The sequence below is a fragment of the Callithrix jacchus genome, chromosome 13 (genome assembly GCF_049354715.1).
Source record: "Callithrix jacchus isolate 240 chromosome 13, calJac240_pri, whole genome shotgun sequence".
NCBI lineage: Eukaryota > Metazoa > Chordata > Mammalia > Primates > Cebidae > Callithrix > Callithrix jacchus.
This window is the reverse complement of record NC_133514.1, coordinates 29,861,838-29,881,477: the sequence shown is the minus strand read 5'-3', so window position 1 is coordinate 29,881,477 and position 19,640 is coordinate 29,861,838. Positions and strand designations below refer to the sequence as shown.

Genomic DNA, 19,640 nt, shown 5'->3' with positions numbered 1-19,640 from the left:
GGCAAAAACCACAATTACTTTTGCACCAAACTAACAATAGAGAACATTTGGGAAGAAAAATCTAAGTGTCCCACAATAAGAAAATAGTTAAATAAAGTATGATCTCTCTGTGAAAGAACATTATGCAGGCATTAAAAAGCGTATGTCAGGAAAACTATAATACTAATATACTCAAAATGAGAAGCAGTCATGAATAAAAATGAAGATATTAAACTATATACATACACACACACACACACTATGATTCAGATAATATAATCTTTATGCACAGAATAAATACTGAAAGAAAACATAGTGAATTATGATGGTAGTTATCAATGGGTAGTACTGATTCTATTTTGATATTTTTCTGTATTTTCTGTAATTTCCACAATGTCTAATACTAATACATTATATTAGTATTAGTCAGTTGGCCTCTGAACAATATGGGTTTGAACCGCATAGGTCCACTTACACTTGGATTTTCTTCTGCCTCTGACACTCGTGAGACAGCAAGACCAACCCCTTCACTTCCTTCTCCTTCTCAGCCTACTCAACATGAAGACAACCAGGACGAAGACCTTTATGACAATCCACTTCCACTTAATGAATACTAAATATATTTTGTTTCTTTCTTTTTTGAGACAGAGGCTTGCTCTGTCACCAAAGCTCGAGTGCAATGGTGCCATCTTGGCTCACTGCAGCCTTGATGTCCCCAGGCTCACATGATTCTCCTACCTCAGCCTCCTGAAATAGCTGGAATTACAGGTCCGTGCCACCATGCCTGGCTACTTTTTGTATTTTTTTGTAGATACAGGGTTTCACCATGTTGTCCAGGCTGGTCTTGAACTCCTGAGCTCAATCAATCTGCCCACCTGGGCCCCCAAAGTGCTGGGATTACAGGCATGAGCCACTGTACCTAGCCAACATATTTTCTCTTCCTTATGATTTCCTTAAAATTTTCATTTCTCCAGCTTACTTTATTGTAAAACTACAGCATAGAATACATATAACATACAAAATATGTGTTAATCGCTGATGTTATTGGTAAGACTTCAGGTTGACAGCAGGCTATTGTAGTGAAGTTTTTGACAAGTCAAAATTCTATGTTGATTTTCAACTGCACAGGGGTTCATGCCCCTAGCCCCCAGATTGTTCAAGAGTCAACTGTAATCATAAAAAAGAATAAAAACACAAATGAAAGAAAATACATCGGGCTCACACAAAGCACTGCACGAAGTATGAAGTTGTAGAATAGAAGCAGTTCTGTAGTCACAGAGCTTTCAAACAGGTGATCCATTTATCAACCTCACTCAGGAGCTCAAAAGCCCTCAACGGTAAGAAAAATGCCCAAATGGGCTCGAGGAGCTTTGGAGTGTAAACTACTCAAGATCTTCTCACATGCTAAGGACACAGAGGACTCTGTCTGTTTATCTGCAGACAGAGGCTTATAGAGTTCCTTTGGAAGTATTTCTCTGCCTGTCCCCATAAAACATGACCTTGCAAGTCAATGTCAGTCAAATCTGAGAGAGGGGCAGGGGGCCTCAGGTAACATAATGCGCCAGAACACGTCTGCAGCTCTGACAGGTGCAAACAACTCCACTTGGCTAAATATAAATTGACTTGGGCAGTTTGGAAGCAGTCTCCCACTTACTATTCTGATCAAGCAAAAGAATGTTCTCTTTAGTTCTGACTCCCAAGGCTGGTTATTTTTATTTACATTAATTTTGCAATCATTTTCATTCAAAGAGAAGCAAGTTAGGAGTCAAAGAAGAAGAGGAAGAAGAAGAAAAGAAGAAAGAAGAAGAAGAAGAAGAGGAGGAGGAGGAAGAAGAAAGATTTCTGTTCCAAAATCTCAGATGAGAATAGGACTAGGTCTGAGCTGGTTTTCGAAATACATTAAGTTGAGAAGGAGATAAAACATTAGCAATCTTTTTTAAAACTTTCTGGATGAGCAGAAAGCTGATGTGAACACCGGTATAAAGGAACATTGTTTAATATTTAAGCCAGAAAGAGAACCTAACTTTTAATCAGCAGAGTGGAAATACTTTGGGTACTTACCAAACTCTGTGTCTTTGCCAATTCCTGCCATGCTCCCTGACATGACACTTTAACTCTAACTCCTCCTCCAGGATCCTGCTCAATGGTCTCATCTCCGGAGTATCCTCTGGTCATCCCCTTCCCCACCCACTCTGCTGCTAAACACACAGTCTTCCTCTTAACTCCCCTAACACAGGGACTTACCTTAACATACATTTATTCCAAATCCATATTTTTTAGCCTATGAGCTTCTCAGGGGTAAAATTATATTTCACTTATTTTTTCCATGTTCAGCATCCAGGCTTAAGGGGTTCCTTAGTAATATGTTGTTGGACAAGTAAGTGAATACATGAATGAATGAAGAGAGGTCTGAAGAAGCCACACGTAAGACTAAATGCAAGGAAGAAGATGGACAGTGCTACCACTAATAGCCATGAAAAAGAGCAGTTCGTGGATGAATAATAATTTGCTATGCTTAGCCACTACTGTTTTCTGGTTTAGTGTTTTCTGTTTTGGTTTGGTTTGTTTAGGGGAGGAGGGTTATTAAATGAAATTAAAGCTAAAACCAGGTATAATAGAGGGAACTTGGTGTGCATTGACTGAAGCATTGAAATTTGCCATTTTCACTTTCCCTCTTTGTTGCCATAAAATGAGAAGGTAAGGCAGGTTCGTGTCTGAGGGTGGGTCCATCTCTCAGGTTCTGGGGCTCTGGACTGCTGTGTCTCCTGCTGAAGCCACCCTCTGCCCTTGCATCTCAACTCTATCCTGATGGCAAAGACTGTGCTCTTTTCAAACTCAGATGCCACCCTCCTACCTACTAAGACTGTGGTGTGCCACAACTAAGTTTAATCCCTCTCTCCTGATCTGAAATAGTCATCTAAACCACACGGGAAATTATTGTCTATGGTTTCCTAGACCCATGCAAGAAAAATGCTTCCAACCCCTAATGCTACAAAGTTGTATTTACTTGTCCCAACTCTTTCCTGGTGTGGTTCGGATTACTCTTTGCCTGCATACCTTTTGCAATACCTGTTGGCTCTTCATCTTTGCCCACTCCTCCGGCATGCTCACTACACTTGAGAAACGTAGCCAGTACATGGCTTAAAAATCTTCAACCTACTCATCACCTAACAAGAGCAGATTTAAAGTTGGCAGAGGGAATATTGCATAGAAATGGTATTGCTAACCACCTACCAATAGCTGATTTCACAGGTGGTCCCTTATCAGATCTGCCCATCTGAAAAGAAGGAAGAAGATTAATAATCACACTTCAGACGGGAAGACTTCCTCCAGGAAAGCTTTCTATAGAGCTAAAGGCTTGTATTGGATTATTGTTGCCGATTAGTGTTTTAGGCTTGCATTCCTAGTAAAACTGGAAGCTGAGCTTGTAACACTTAGAGTAAATTTCCCAACTGCCATATTCAACATAATCAGTTTTCAGAAAGCTAAATATATCCAATGGGGAAAGACTGGTCTTTCTTTACACCCTTTCTGCATTTTGTTGTTATTGCTATTAAAGAGTACTTTTAAAAATAAAAATAAGGCCGGGCATGGTGGCTCATGCCTGTAATCCCAGCGCTTTGGCAGGCCGAGGTGGTCAGATCACAAGGTCAACAGATCGAGACCATCCTGGCCAACATGGTGAAACCTCGTCTCTACTAAAAATACAAAAATTAGCCGGGTGTGGTGGCACGCGCCTGTGGTCCCAGCTACTCGGGAGGCTGAGGTGGAAGAATCTCTTGAACCCAGGAGGCTGAGGTTGCACCACTGCACTCCAGCCTGGCGACAGAGCAAGACTCTGTCTCAAATAAATAGATAAAATTAAATAAAAGGATGGTAATAGGAGACGGTAGGTTTGTTTATTTTAATGTCTTTCTTGGCAGTTTTAAGAAGTTGGCAATCCTCTATCAATTTCTAATTTTTTTTTTCTAAAACTTTACTGGTCATTAAAATTAGAAAACTGGTAGCCTTAGGTCTAAAGTGGCTAGTTCAGATCAAGTTACATGTAAAGTGAAAAAAAGAAGAGCCTTTGATTCAAACTCTTTAAGGTTTTCTTTTTTTTTCTAAAATCATTTTCTATAGACCTCAAGGTGCATAATATGTGTCACGGAGGCCCTGTAGATTTAGGTAGTGATTATAACAGACTCACGTCAGGACGTTTCTTCTAAAGTGTACCTACCTGTGAAACCCTCCATATCTGGGACGCTCTGTGCCACGGCTGTCAGTCCTTTGCAACAGCCCTGTCATTCTAACGGGACGCTCTCCTATAGGAAGTTGCCCCTGCACCCTGGCTCCCGTCCTCGGGCTTCTGATGAAACGGTGACCCACCACCCCTTTCCGGGACCCTGGCCCGCAGCCCGATCACTCCGGGCGCGTTGCCGATCACGTGGCGGAGCAGTGCTCCGGGGAACCGTGGCCCCGCGTCCATTGGTCGGCGGCTGGAGTCCCGGGCGCACCCATTGGCTGCGAGGGGCGTTCACGTGAAATGGGGTCCGGGATGGAATCCTGAATCCCGAGAGGTGGCCGGAAAGTTAAAGGGGGCAGAGCGGCCGCCGGGAGCTGGAGTCCCGGGTGACTGCCGGAGGGAGGAGGCGAGCGCGCCGCTCTCGCGCAGGGACTGACGCGGCCGCCCGCTGGGGGCGCGAACCCGAGCCTGGTGCCCGGCTCCTGCCGTCGCGGCTGCTGTCCCTGTTCCCCCACCACCACCGCCCTGCGCGCGGATGCTGCCGCAGGCTGGCACGTCTGCCCTCGGGACTTATGAGCTGAACCCGGTACGTACTTTCCCAAGCCTCCAGTACGAGGGAAGGGCCGGGGACCCCGAGGCGAGGGCTTGCAGCGGGGACCCGTTTGGGTTCCTGCCACCTACACTTTCACCGTGAGATTTGCACTGTCACTCCGGCCCTTGAACACTCTAGGTGGGCCCCAGGGAGCTGTTGCTTCAACGTGGAGAGGGCGATCTAGGGACCGCAGCTGGGATGCGCCTGCCGCGCCCACGTGCTCCACCGAGCTGCTGGGCCCCGCTGCGACGGTGACCGGGGAGCTGCGGCTGGGCGACTGATCGCTTTGCCACCTGTTGTTCTGGCTTCCAGCCTCGCACAAGTTCCCAGCCCTGGGTCCAGACAGGTCCGGAGACGTCTCCAAAGTTGGGTAGTGGGGTTTGGAGCTTAAGGACAAGCCGCTTCGTCTCTCTCTGCGCCTCAGTTTCCCTGTGCAACGCGAGGAAATACACTTGTTAGGCTCTTAGGTCGCCGAGGGCGACGGGACCTAGGACGATCCCTCGTCCCGGGCCCTCGGGGGCCAGGCCGCCGCGCGAGGGTGCTGGTGTCGCGCTGCTCGCACCGGCCGGGGTTGCCCTGTTGCCGGCCCCGCCCGGGTGCGATAACGGGCTCCTCCTCCTCGTCGTCTTCTTCCCCCCTCCCGCCGACATCGCCGGGAACCCAGCCCAGGCCCTGCCTCCGGGACACACCAACGCTCACGTAGTCGGGCAGCGGTAGCCGCCCTTGCTACAACCCTGCAGGCTCTCCGATGAAGCGAGCGAGCTGGGGAGGGGGCTTTTCCGCCGCCCAAAAGGTGGGTGCAGCGCAAGGCCAAGGAGGCTTGTAGGGAGGTTGGGGGCGGAGTGCAGCCCTGGCCGAACTGGACGGAAGGGACAGGGTCGGAGAGTGACTTGTGGGATCCTCCAGCCTGGAGAGCACTGGCCTTTCCTATCTCCCTTTAGAACCCAAAGAAAGGGGTGTGGATGGCACAGTAGCTGCAGAAGAAGGATTAGGGGCCAGTAATGACTTACTGGGAGATTTGGGGCCTGTCAGGGCATTGTTTTCTGAAAAAGAGGAGAAAACAGAGGAAAGATTGGACTTGGGAACTGGGAGAGTTGGTGGAAGGTATTGGAGACTGTGGTCTGAGTGGCTGAGTCTGCCTGGGAGACCCAGGGTGCAGCAGAAGAGACAAGTCAGGCTTTGGGCTGGGAGGAAGAGGAGGAGAGGAAGGAAGGGTTCCTTGGGTAGAGTTGTTCAGGAGCCAAAACTAAAGTGAATACAGCTGGAGGACTTACCACAAAAGTACAGTTGAGCTATTTAGGGAAAAAAGTTAGAGGGAAGAGAAGCGCCACCAGGCATGGGTCACAACATACAATGTCAAGGCCAGGAGGGACCTTGGAGGGGGACCTCAAGCCCAGAGGGGTTGAGTGACTCGCTCAAGCAGCACAGCAAGGTGCAGGCATTCTTAGCCTAGTGCCGTTTTCCCTTGTACGTTTTTCAACGGCATAGGCTGTGTCATTTGAATTTGCCTTTTTCCTAGAATATGCAACCTCATTCACAAATATCAATCTCCAAGATGCTTTGGATGATGAGGATAGAATCAAGGGGTACAAGTAGCCTTTAGGGCTGTGTGAATAGGGCCCCATGGGCTGAGCACAAAGGGGAGAGACGTGCACTCTCTCCACGCTGGATCAGTCAAACCTTTTGGAAAGGAGTAAAGAATTGTTGGAGGGAGGTAGATGGCCATATCTTTAAAAATGAAAACTATAACCTGGGTTATGAATGTTTACTTAATGCAATTTGGCAGTTTTCAGTGTTCCTGGTAGGTTGTTTGTGCATCTGATTTGTGTGTGTGTGTGTGTGTGTGTGTGTGTCTTAGAAAAGAGAGAGAGAGAATGAGTGAATGGAGGGGATAATGTTGAGGCCCTAATTTTTAAAAAAAGATTTGTTTCCTATAAAAGGTACAGCCAGAAAGTCAGTAGCTCAGCTGCCTGAAACCGTGAAGGTCATGGGGTTATTTTCTGTGCAAGTCTGTAGTTTTCACAAGAAAAAATCACCATGGCTGCCTAACCTTGGCCAGCTGTCTTGGGAAGGTGTGTTGTCGTAGTGGAACAGAGAAAGCATTTATGGAAAACTATCTCCATGCTCTGTTAGGGTCTGCCCTGTCTTAGCCATGAATACTGAAATCTACCCTGAAGCATGGCCCAGTCCCTCACCAGGGAAATTGATCCCTTATCTCTGAGGCATCTTTATGGAAGCCCGTCTTTGAGAATTCATACCTACCTGGGAGCAGCACTCATTCACTCTTGTTCCTGTCCTGCAACTGGTATCAGATCCTGAGCCCTGCTCTCCTGGTTCAAATGTATGTCCATAGCTTCTGGTTCTTCTTCTTTTTTTTTTTTCTCCTGGCCAACTTTGGTGACTCATATTCCCTGGCCTGCAAAAAGGACAGAGCTGGAGCAGCCAGAGAGTCTGTCAGGAGAGGAGGCTTGGGGTGCCGCCTGCTGCATCCTATGTTAGAACCGATCATTTTCATGTCATTTGCAAAAGAAACACCTGTCCAGGTGCCTTCTTTTCAGTAACTTAATATTACCTTGCACAACTCAGTTGCTGGAGTTCTTCTGAATGACGGCAGCCATCCCTGTCACCGTCTATTGGGGAATTCCTGAGCAGATCAGGAAAGTCTGCATCAAACCAACACTTTGGTATGCTGATTCTTGGACAATTATCAGGGAAAGCAAAACTGGAATCTGTGAGGACAGGCAAGGTGACTGACAGTTGAGTCACACCCCAGATGGAGGCCACACAGTGAGGTTAGTGTTCTCACCTGCAGTTATGGTGACAAACATAGTGAAGTGATTCTAGACTGGGTTTGCTTGTGCAATGTCTTTGGGGCAGTAGCCCTCCTGTGCCATCATAACCCTACTTTTGCCCTTCATGGAAGAATCTTGCAATAGCAATTTGGCTCCTGCAAGTGCTGGCAGAATTGTTTAATTTGCTCTGGCTCTGACTAGAGCCTGGCCTCTCCAACCCGAACTTCTGCTTGTTCTCACAGCTTGGTGATAAAAGGGATCCCAGGTGCAAATTTATGCCATCAGGTTGAAAGAGTGAAACTCTACCAAGATCTTCAGCTAAGTCTCTTCAGCCTGAGGGATTAGAACTTGGGACGGTGGCTTTCGTGGGCTGTAAGTGTGGAGATTCTTTGATTGATCCTTTTGCTTTGGAATTCTGTTTCCACAGTATCTTGAGAGTTTCCAAGCCTTTTTCTACCATGCAGGAAAGTACATAGGAGATTGGTTTACAGGCTTGTTGGAGGAGCATAGAGAACTTGCAGTTGACCTGTGCTAACTCAGGTGAGGAGGAAGCTGTAAAGAGGAACCCCTCCTCCCTCAGTTCACACCCAGATTGTTAAGGATTGGTAGAGTGGGGGGCACTGGGACGCCAGATATAGCCTCTTGTTTGGTTTTCATGCTTATCTAAAAATGAGGCCAGGCACAGTGGCTCACACCTATAATCTCCTCACTGTGGGAGGCTGAGGCAAGCGGATCACAAGGTCAGAAGTTCGAGACCAGCCTGGCATGGTGAAATCCCATCTTTACTAAAAATACAAAAATTAGCCAGGCACGGTGGCATGCACCTCAGGAGGCTGAGGCAGGAGAATTGCTTGAACCTGGGAGGCAGAGGTTGCAGCTGAGATCGCACACCTGCACTTCAGCCTGGGTGCAGAGCAAGACCCTGTCTCGGGGGGAACAAAAATGAGACAAAACAAAAACACTACTTGTGTTAAAGTTAGAGCTGAGGTTAGAATTCCAACACAGTTTTGCAAAGGACAGGAAGAACTAAAATTTGGATAATTTGTAAGTATAGGATTTTTTTTTTTTACGTTGAACCTATTAGTCAATCCATTGAATCTGTGTAAACCTACCTTGCCTACTTCGGTCAGAACTTTCCTTTCCAGAACAGTTATGTGGGTATAAGAACACATAATTGAAAGCATATTCCCTTAAAATTTTCACTACATTGAGTTTCTTAGAGGGGAAACAGTGAGACAGATATCCTTTAAAATGCGTGTTTAAGCACCTGCATTCTGGCCATAAGTTATTGTTTTATTTGATTCTGAATACATGCATTTCTCTGACTGGCCATCTGTTAGCACTTCTTGCATCCCAGGGAAGTGCTGGACTTTTGGAAAAATGGGGTCAAATCTGTTATGTCTTTGTTCTTTCACATTTTTTCTTTACATGTTTGGTTAATCACAATCGAAAGGTGAAAATGAGAGGTTATTTATTGGACTGAACCAGTGGTCCCAGCTCTTGACTGAAGACAGTTGACATGTTGCCTGTCACTTCTTCGGGTGGCCATGGCTGCTCGAGAGTGAACACCCTAACACATCATCACAGACCTACACCTGTGCCATAAGAAGGGGAGACAGGTTTGCAGACTCATCCACATCCTGTGTTCTGTGATTCTCAAACTTGAGATTTTAATCCTAGTCTTGTCACTCATTTCCTTAATTTACTCCACTGAAACCGTCAAATCAAAATATAAATTTGTCCTGGTAATTAGAATGATAAAAAGTGCTCAGACTCTGGGAGGCCAAGGTGGGAGGATTGCTTGAGTTCAGGAGTTTGAGACCAACCTGGGCAACATGGTGAGACCCTGCCTCATAAAAATTGAAAAATTAGCTGGGCATGGAGGTGCACACCTGTAGTTTCAGCTACTTTGGAGGCTGGGGTGGGAGGATTGCTTGGGCCCAGGAGTTCAAGGTTCCAGTGAACTATGATTGTACCACTGTACTCCAGCCTGGGCAACACAGCAAGATCCTGTCTCAAAAAAAAGTGCTCAGCTTTAGTGAGACGGTAGTGTTGGGATGGGTTTTTGGCATATCTTAAAATATTTGAGGATTTTTTTAAGGTTCATTTTGTTTTGATGATAGATGCAATATTATTTTAGAAGATATAAGACAATACAAACAAGGAAACCAGAAATTCCTGAAATCTTGTCACCTAGGTATTCTGATTTTAAATATATCTCTACTATTTTTTCTCTGCATTTACATAATACAATTGACCCTTGAACAACATGGGGTCTAGGGGAACCTAGCCTCCAACACAGTCGAAAGTCCACATATAAGTTTCAACTCCCCAAAACCTTCACTTCTAGTAGCTTACTGTTGGCCAGAGTCTTACCAATAACATGAACAGTCAACTAACACATATTTTGTATTTTATATGTAACGTATACCGTATTCTTATAGTAAAGTAAGCTAAAGGAAAGAAAATGTTAAGAAAATCATAGAGAAGAGAAAATGCATTTACTATTCATTAAGTGGAAGTGGGTCATCATAAAGGTCTTCATTCTCACCCTCTTCACATTGAGTAGGCTGAGGAGGAGAAGGAGGAGAAGGGGTTAGTCTTGCTGTCTCAGGGGTGGCAGAGGCAGAAGAAAATCTGAGCATAAGTGGACCCACGAAGTTCAAACTCATGTCATTCAAGGATCAACTGCATTTTTCACCACAAGACTAGTTCTATGTATTAGGTACAACTATGTACAATTTGTCTTCTCTCTCTCTCTCTCTCTCTATATATATATATACACACATATATATAACAACATAAATATAACTCTTTTCATTCCATTTAAATATTTTTTAAAACAATGGCTTTAATAATGATATAAAATTATATCACATGGGCCAGGTATGGTGGCTCCTGCCTGTAATCCCAGCACTTTGGGAGGCCCAGGCGGTGGATCACCTGAGGTCAGGAGTTCGAGACCAGCCTGGCCAACATGGTGAAACCCTGTCTCTACTAAAAATACAAAAATTAGCAGGTGTGGTGGCAGGCTTCTGTAATCCCAGCTACTTGGGAGGCTGAGGCAGGAGAATCACTTGAACCTGAGAGGTGGAGGCTGCAGTGAACCGAGATGACACCATTGCACTCCAGCCTGGGCAACAAGAGTGAAACTCTGTCTCAAAAAAGAAAAAAATAATAATAAAAATCAAAGTACATCACATGGATGTGGTGCATTTGATTTAACCAGGTCCCTGTTATTGGTCATCTAGGTTATTGTCACTTTTTTCCCCGTCTAATGTGGCATTGAACATTTTAGTACATTAACCTCTATGCGTTTTTAATTCTTTACTTAGGATAAATGTCTCTATGTGATATTAGAATAAAATGATTAAAAATTAGAAAGGTTGTGCCAATTTAAACTAATGAAAATGTTTGCATTGGTTGGGCACAGTGGCTTATACCTATCAATCCCAGCATTTTGGGAGGCCAAGGTGGGAGGATTGCTTGAGTCCAGGAATTCAAGACTGGCCTGAGCAACATAGTGAGAACTTATCTCTATAAAAAATATTTTTAAAAAATTAGCCAGACATGGTGGCTCGTGCCTGTGGTCCCAGCTACTTGGGAGGCTGAGGTGGGAGGACTGCTTGAGCCCAAGACATGGACGCTGCCATAAGCGATGTCCACACCACTTCACTCTAGCCTAGGTGACAGAGTAAAACCCAGTCTTTTTTAAAAAAAAGTTTGCATTATCTTTTAAAATTTTTTCGTAATTCAATAGGTAAAAACATACATTGTTTTTAATCTAAATTTCTTAAATTAATAATAAGGTTGAGCATTTTGCATATTTATAGGCCACTTTAAAATTTTTTTCATGAATTTTCTATTCATGTTCTTTGCTTATTTTTCTATGTGGAATATTTGACTTTATTATTGCTTTGTAAGAACACTTTACGTATTAAGGTATTAGCTCCGCTGCTAGGCTTGTTGTGAAATATTTTCACAGTTTATCTTTAATATTTTTTGTGTTACTTATAATTTTTACTTATAGAAGAATATAGTTTTTTAAACTCAGATTTATCTTCTTTTAGCATGATTTTATTTGATTTTTATTCTTACAGAGGCTATTTTCACTTGTGGAAAAAACAAATATTCACCTATGTTAAAGGCTTAAAAATACTAAATTGTTGGTTCTTTTTATTTTATTTTATTTTTATTTTTTGAGAGGGAGTCTCACTCTGTCACCCAGGCTGGAGTGCAATGGTGTGATCTCTGCTCACTGCAACCTCCACTTCCCGGGTTCAAGCAATTCTCCTGCCTCAGCTTCCCAAGTAGCTGGGACTACAGGTACATGCCACCATGCCTGGTGAATTTTTATATTTTTAGTAGAGTCAAGGTTTCACCATGTTGGTCAGGCTGGTCTCAAACTCCTGACCTTGTGATCTGCCCACCTTGGCCTCCCAAAGTGCTGGGATTACAGGTGTGAGCCACCGCACTTGGCCTGCTGGTTCTTTTTTTAAAAAATGGCTTCCTGATATTTAAAAACCTACCATAAACTGGCCTGGCTTGGTGGCTCACACCTGTAATCTCAGGACTTTGGGAGGCCAAGGTGGGCAGATCATGAGGTCAGGAGTTCAAGACCAGCCTGACCAACATGGTGAAACCTCGTCTCCACTAAAAATATATAACAATATGCTGGGTGTGGTGGCACATGTCTGTAATCCCAGCTACTCAGGAGACTGAGGCAGGAGAATTGCTTGAACCCGGGAGACGGAGGTTGCAGTGAGTGGATATTGTGCCACTGCACTCCATCCTGCACAACAGAGTGAGACTTTGTCTCAAAAAAAAAAAAATCCTACCATAAGCTTAATGAAAGTAGGGTTGTGTCTGTCTTCACTATTAAATCCCACTGTCTTGCTGGATGCCCAGCATATGGGGAACACCCAATCCATATATGTGGGATGAATCCATCACTTTTTATCAGACTGTAGCAAATATAAAGCCATAAAGAGATGTCACATCACACTTGTTAGGATGGCTATTTTCAAAAAGGCCAAAGAAAATAAATATTGGCAAGGATGTGGAGAAAAGGGAACCCTTATCTCCTGCTGGTGGGAATGTAAATTAGTACAGCCATTATGGAAAACAGCAGGGAGTCTCCTCAAAAGACTAAAACTAGAACTCTTCTATGACCCAGCAATCCCACTACAGGACATATATTCCAAGGAATTGAAGTCAGTGTATCAGAGAGTTATCCGCACTCTTATGTTCACTGTAGCATTATTCACCAAGCCAAGACATGGAATCAACCTCAGTGCTCATCAGTGGATGAATGAATAAAGAAAACATGATAGATAAACACAGTGGAATACTATTCCATTTGAAAAAAGGAGGAAATCCTGTCATTTGTGCAAACATGGATGAGCCTAGAGGATGTTAAGTGAATAAGTCAGGCACAGAATGACAAATACAGCATGATATTGCTTATATGTGGAATCGGAAACAATCAAATTCATAGAAATGGAGACTACAGTGGTAGCCACCAGAAGCTGGGGGTGGAGGGACTGGAGAGGTATCCTTTGGCCAAAAGGTACAAAATGTCAGGTAGACAGGAGGAATAAATTCAAGAGATCTGTACAATATGGCGACTATACTTAGTAATGATATATTATATACTTGAAAATTACTGAGAGTGGATTTTAAGTGTTCTCACTGCAAAATAACGTGATGTAATGCATGTTAAGTAGCTCGATTTAGCTATTCTATAATGTATACATATATGAAAACATCATGTTGTATACCATAAGAATACACAAGTTTTACTTCTCAATTAATCAAGTGTGGATAGGGAGGCTCACACCTGTAATCCTAGCACTTTGAGAGGCCAAGGCAGGAGGATGGATTGAGCCCAGGAGTGTGAGACCAGCCTGGGCAACATAGTGAGAACTGTCTCTACAAAAAATTTAAAAACTTAGCCAAGCATGGTGTCTTGTGCCTGTGGTCCCAGTTACTTGGGAGGCTGAGGTGGGAGGATCACTTGAGCCTAGGAGGTCGAGGCTTCAGTGAGCTGTGGTCACGCCACTGCACTCCGGCCTGGGTGACAGAGTGAACCTTGTCTCTAAAAATACATAAATAAATAGTGTCCTTCAGGACAGTTATCTATGGAAGATACCTTTTTAATCAAATAGGTTTGGGAAATTTTAAAAACAGTATATGCCCTTTTAATGATCCTCTGTGGCACATTAGCCAACGGAAGGTCCCAAGAAATGCTGATGAAAAAACCTGTGTATTTAGTTTTAAAACTAGTGAGTTGCATACTATTTTGTTTGTTTTAACCTTGAACCCCCCATCTTGTCCCCTCCCCAACATAAACTTCCCTCAAACCCGTGTTGTGCTGGACCACACTGGAGTTAATCCTGACCTGTAGCCATGTGGGCAGAGATAAAAGGAAACATTGTTTGCCAGTCCCTGCTGGAATCATGCCTTTACACATCTATCTGATCTGATTGCTCTGCTGTTTTCTCTCTTCTGTCTTTCTAGGGTTCTAGCCTATTCATCTAGCCCCATGATGGCTGTGGACATCGAGTGCAGATACAACTGCATGGCCCCTTCCTTGCGCCGAGAGAGGTTTGCCTTTAAGATCTCACCAAAGCCCAGCAAACCGCTGAGGCCTTGTATTCAGCTGAGCAGCAAGAATGAAGCCAGTGGAATGGTGGCCCCGGCCGTCCAGGAAAAGAAGGTGAAAAAGCGGGTGTCCTTCGCAGACAACCAAGGGCTGGCCCTGACAATGGTCAAAGTGTTCTCAGAATTTGATGACCCGCTAGATATCCCATTCAACATCACCGAGCTCCTAGACAACATTGTGAGCTTGACGACAGCAGAGAGCGAGAGCTTTGTTCTGGATTTTTCCCAGCCCTCTGCAGATTACTTAGACTTTAGAAATCGACTTCAGGCTGACCATGTCTGCCTTGAGAACTGTGTGCTCAAGGACAAGGCCATCGCAGGCACTGTGAAGGTTCAGAACCTTGCATTTGAGAAGACCGTGAAAATAAGGATGACATTTGACACCTGGAAGAGCTACACAGACTTTCCTTGCCAGTACGTGAAGGACACTTACGCCGGTTCAGACAAGGACACATTCTCCTTCGACATCAGCTTGCCTGAGAAGATTCAGTCTTATGAAAGAATGGAATTTGCTGTGTGCTACGAGTGCAATGGACAGACACACTGGGACAGCAACAGAGGCAAGAACTATAGAATCATCCGGGCTGAGTTAAAATCTACCCAGGGAATGACCAAGCCCAACAATGGACCGGATTTGGGAATATCCTTTGACCAGTTTGGAAGCCCTCGGTGTTCCTATGGTCTGTTTCCAGAGTGGCCAAGTTACTTAGGATACGAAAAGCTAGGGCCCTACTACTAGTGACTGCAGGTGACAGGGCGTGGTGGAGCTGCTGCAGACAAGCCTAGCTCTGCTCACTGCGAAGTGGAGATGGAAGGCCAGGGAAGAGCAAAGTGGGACTTCCATGAGGCCTGGTTTTGGAAAATCAAAGCATCCTCTTCACTTCTTTCTTAAACCAGCAAATCCAGCCAGGTTCAGATTACACAACCGGTGTTGCACTCAAAGGAGTGGTGGTGGCTGGCGCGCTTTGGCACTGTGGCAGCCGCAAGCGTCTGTGCAGGTCGGTGCTGGAAAGGGAACCAAGGCTGTGCCAGTGCTGATGAAGCTGGAGGAGTCTCTCTTCTGCTCTCCCTTTGCTGTGGTACATCAGTCGCTGAAAGCCGCTCAGCCCCTGCCACCTCCTGTCGGACCCTCACTGTTCGTAGTGTTCATCTTTGGGTGCTCTCTGCCAGCCAGGCCTTTCCTGCAAGCTGCTGTGGGTCCTCCGGCTACGTGTACTTCACGCTTTATCTCTGCACTGTGACACATTGACCTGACTCATATTTTTAATGCAACTGCAGAAGAGAAATGAGATTGGTTCCTGTTTTCTGCACATTCATCTTTTGCATTTGATGTTCTACCATAGTTCATCTGATGTTCAGGAAAAGATAATAAAGGCAAATTAGCTTGTGATTGAAACAGGCATTTCCTCTCCCCTCTTCTTGGCCCCATAGATTATTCCAGCAGAGAGCGACACACCAGTCATCAAAAGCCACTGGCTCCTGTGCAGTGTCACAGATTGCAGGGCTCTGACAAGGCAGGACAGTCATGAGTGGGGACACTTTCAGCTTTTCCTCTTGCCTTCTGAGAGGAGCGCTCCAAATCCCCACATTTACCCTGAGTTGCTGGAAGGCTCAGTGACAAGATTTTTTAACTTGCTTGGCTGGTTTGTCTCATTCCTTATGAAAGAATTTTGGATCTCCTTTCCTGGAGAGTCATCTTTTCCGCTGTGTTTCAGACATTTGATTTGCAGATCCAGTATCTCCTCGAAGCCTTCAGAAAATGGTTTTATTTTTACTATGATTTACAATATCTAGACCACTTTACCAGCACCCAGGGACACGGATTTGGGTGTTCTTATTTATGGTGTGTGAATATGTAAAGGGATAAGGGAGAAAAACCTCACCCAAGGTGTTATACATTATTTTAAATGTTTGCCATCTCTGAAATTTCAGAGATTAATTGTTCTTAACCATATTGGACTAAAGTCTGTTGGTTAGTGCTGTTGTAAAAGAGACCTCCGGGGCTCATGCCTGTTATCCTAACACTTTTGGGAGGCTGAGATGGGTGGATCACCTGAGGTCAGGAGTTTGAGACCAGCCTGGCCAACATGGTGAAACCCCATCTGTACTGAAAATACAAAATTTATCCAAGTGTGATGGTGGGCACCTGTAATCCCAGCTACTTGGGAGGCTGAGGCAGGAGAATCATTTGAACGCAGGAGGTGGACATCGCAGTGGGCAGAGATCATGCCACTGCACTGCAGCCTGAGCGACAGAGTAAAACTGTGTCTCAAAAAAAAAAAAAAAAAAAACCAGAGCATGAGAGAGACCTCCAGGACATTCATTTTCAGATAGAGCCAAACCTGTGATTTTTCTTGAGCAAGATTGGCGTTTACTTAGGGGTGCTTTAAAACTATTTTTTTACATGTATATTTGTAGGAAGATGGATTTTTTGTTTCTATTTTTGTTTTTAGAGTTTGGCTAAATGACTCTTATTTTCTGTTTTGCCTGATCTTACTGAAGTGAGATCTTGCTTCCCAAGGCAAGCAAGAGGAGGATTGGAAGCACAGTTGCCTGGATTTGGAGGCACAGCTGTCAGGCTTTTCAAGCTAAGAGTCTTGTGCTAGGATTTTCTAGATTAATTTGAAAAGACCTCTCATATGTGGCTTTGTACATAACTAACAGGCAGATATGGAGTGCCTTGCCTCCTAGAGTTTTGTGGTTGGGTTAGGTTGTTTTTGTTGTTTTGTTTTTGCTTTCATTTCTGAAGTTTAAAATGCCTTGACTTTTTAAATGATCTTAAGTGCTGTTTCATGTAATTCTTATTCCTAAAACTGGCTATTCTTAGCCTGAAATCTAATGCTTTGCTTTTTGTAACTCTCCCAGGCAGGTAACACTGTAGGATTACATGATAATATAATTTTAGGGGAAAAAATATTTTTACCTTACGCTGTTACTGGGCAGAACTATGTTTTATATAGACATACCAGACGTCAGATACACAGACAGTACTTTAAATGTTATAAATTTGGTGATCAGAACTATTAATGGCATAAATCATTCAAAGATGGAAACAAAACTGATTTCATGTGGGTCCTGAATTTTACTTTCTTAAGAAGCGCCCTCCCTGCAATGCGTTAAAGGCACAGAGTGTACTGTCATTGACATGTTACCCAACTAAGGATCATTCTGTGTTCATAAGAAAAAGGCCTCAAGTGACTGTTTAATAAAGTCAGTTTAATTTCATCTAATAATGATCTTAAGACATTCCCATGTCAAAATTTGAAATATGGTAATTCACTGATAACTATCTCTTCTAAAGCAGCCATAAACCCTCTTTCTCTCAGCTCACCCCAGCTTTTTTTTTTCGCTGGAGGCGCCGGTTCCAAGCCCCCAGCCAGTACACCTGGGATGCTCACCCCACCACACAGTTCAGAAGGCAAGTCCTCACCTGCTTGCAAAGACCCTTCTTCTCCAATAAAAGACTCCTCATCAGGGCTGTCATTCAGTGATGTATGGGGGTCTGAAGAATACAGTCTGCTATCTGGCTTCTGTTTACCACTTGTTCCCCTACTACCCTCCTGCCGGAAACAGTCTTTTTCCTTTTGTCCCCGTTCTGTCCCATGAAATTCTCAGAAGGCCTCAGGAGCTGCACCAATGGGTTCTCTCCTCGTTTGACAGCTCATGATCAGTAGATAAGCCTACATAGTTCGGAGGGTGACAGGTTTCTTAGTTGGAGACTTCACTGCAGCCTGACTTGTAGGTTTATCTTCAGATAGACCTTGGTTATGGTAACAAGTGGACCCCGAGTCCCAGAATCTTTCCCTGTTGCCCCAGAAAGACCAGCCACCTGTCACAGGTGCAGTTGTCTGTGAATAGGGAAGCAACTTCATTTTTGTTTTGTATTTATTCCCTCAAGTGCCCTGGGGAGCATTTGCAAATTGGGTACAATAAATAAATATAAAAATATTTAATAAATAAGCTTTCAATATCTCTTGGAAGACATGAAGAATTTCAGTGGGTTTCTTTATTTAAAAAGTTATTGGTCTACAGGAGCTGGTGAGAAATAATGGAGCTGTGCATTTCTCCAGAAATTAAAACAATTTCAGAGTCAATGGTAGAATTTATTTTACCACTAAGATTTCATTTTAATGATGGTAAAATAGGATACATTTTTAGAAGATGTAAATTTGGAACTGTTAAAAGAATGCTCTGTGGTTTGATCTTTTCAAACCATTTTCTTTTTGAAAATAGCATTAGTTCTAGTCACATGGACATTAAATGGTACATATATGTTTATCAATCAAAAAAGTGTTCATTTTTTTGGAAGTGCCCATTTTCTGGATCTTCCCTCTTGATGGATAGGGAATGAAAACCTTGGTTGCCTTGTTTCCTCTTTTAAAATTTCTCATCCAAATGTCGTTCTGGGAGAGTCCGGATCACATCTCTCCTGACATGGTCACTGAAATTGGAGATAAGAAGTTACATGGATGATGGGACCTTGCAGGGTCTCACGAAGACAATTTGACAGCTTATCTTAATTTCCTAGAGTGAGACAACACATCTGGAACTGGGAAGGACAGCTGCTGTTCCGGGCAGTTTTTCCTGGCCATGGTTGTAAAGCTGTGCAACCCACGTTGTAAAGCCCTGAATGTTTTCAGTCTTGTGGATGAGATTTTAGAGACTGCTGGACCTCTGAGGGCTTTGAGAACGCAGCTGGAACGATGTTTCACTTTTACTTCAATGTGAATGTAAAACCAAGGACTCATCTTCATCTTATACCAAAAAGTGCCTTGTCAAGAAATTTCTGCATGTTTTAAAAGATAAATATTTTTATACACAAAGTTCAAGGGGAAATGCACTTTAAAAATCACAAGAATGGATGTTTTTCTGTGTGGTATGAGAGATTTGTTTGTATCTCATAAGCAAAAATGTAATAAAGGTAGACAAAACAAAACTGAAACTGTCCTTCTATTCTTAGAGCCAGAGGAAGCGGATAAATATTTCAAATCAATACATTTCCACATGTAGGTCTTAGGTTTCCAAAGAGAAAGCTCACAGTCAACGTCTGAGTTAAAGGTGCAAGGCAGAGAAGGAGATAACTGCTTTTTTAAAGTTGTCACAGCATAGCTGAGAAGGTAAGTGCTAGGGAAGAGATCCAGGGACTAGTGTTATTCTGCACCCATTTTGAATGATCCAAGGTCACAGGCATTCTTATCCTGTCATTTGCACTCAAAGTACAGTGCAGACAGATGTATTCAAACAAAAGCAGGAAAACTCTAAGTGGCTATCATAGCTTTTAACAGCTTAAGCAAACAAACTCTGTAACCAGCAAAACAAACCAGACCTTGGTAGGTAGTGGATACTCACCCTAAGTGAGATTTCCAGAGCTGCTGTTTTTCCAAGGTTC

The 19,640-nt window shown here is 43.9% G+C and overlaps 1 protein-coding gene and 2 long non-coding RNA genes across 5 annotated transcripts; 1 reads left to right on the top strand and 2 right to left on the bottom strand.

The window, feature by feature from the left end:
• Positions 1-255: 255 nt before the first annotated feature.
• Positions 256-4,387, bottom strand: LOC100896570 (uncharacterized). The gene is made up of 3 exons (XR_613137.5): positions 4,199-4,387; positions 3,214-3,256; positions 256-1,146 (listed from the first exon to the last, which is right to left on the bottom strand). It is a non-coding gene; the product is annotated as an uncharacterized LOC100896570 (long non-coding RNA).
• A 193-nt stretch (positions 4,388-4,580) lies between these two features.
• PPP1R3B (protein phosphatase 1 regulatory subunit 3B) lies at positions 4,581-19,187 on the top strand. 3 transcript variants are annotated; one of them, XM_035270230.3, is made up of 3 exons: positions 5,498-5,589; positions 7,831-7,960; positions 14,108-19,187. In XM_035270230.3, the coding sequence occupies exon 3, from the start codon at positions 14,133-14,135 to the stop codon at positions 14,988-14,990; it is 858 nt and encodes a 285-aa protein (XP_035126121.1). In that variant the 5' UTR covers positions 5,498-5,589; positions 7,831-7,960; positions 14,108-14,132; the 3' UTR covers positions 14,991-19,187. The 3 variants fall into 3 exon arrangements, with proteins under 3 accessions (XP_008977500.1, XP_008977501.1, XP_035126121.1); XM_008979252.5 differs by lacking the exons at positions 5,498-5,589; positions 7,831-7,960 and adding an exon at positions 4,581-4,790; XM_008979253.5 differs by lacking the exon at positions 7,831-7,960 and having other exon boundaries at positions 4,581-5,589.
• LOC118146777 (uncharacterized) lies at positions 8,712-14,350 on the bottom strand. The gene is made up of 3 exons (XR_004732740.3): positions 13,989-14,350; positions 10,094-10,158; positions 8,712-9,183 (listed from the first exon to the last, which is right to left on the bottom strand). It is a non-coding gene; the product is annotated as an uncharacterized LOC118146777 (long non-coding RNA).
• Positions 19,188-19,640: the final 453 nt, after the last annotated feature.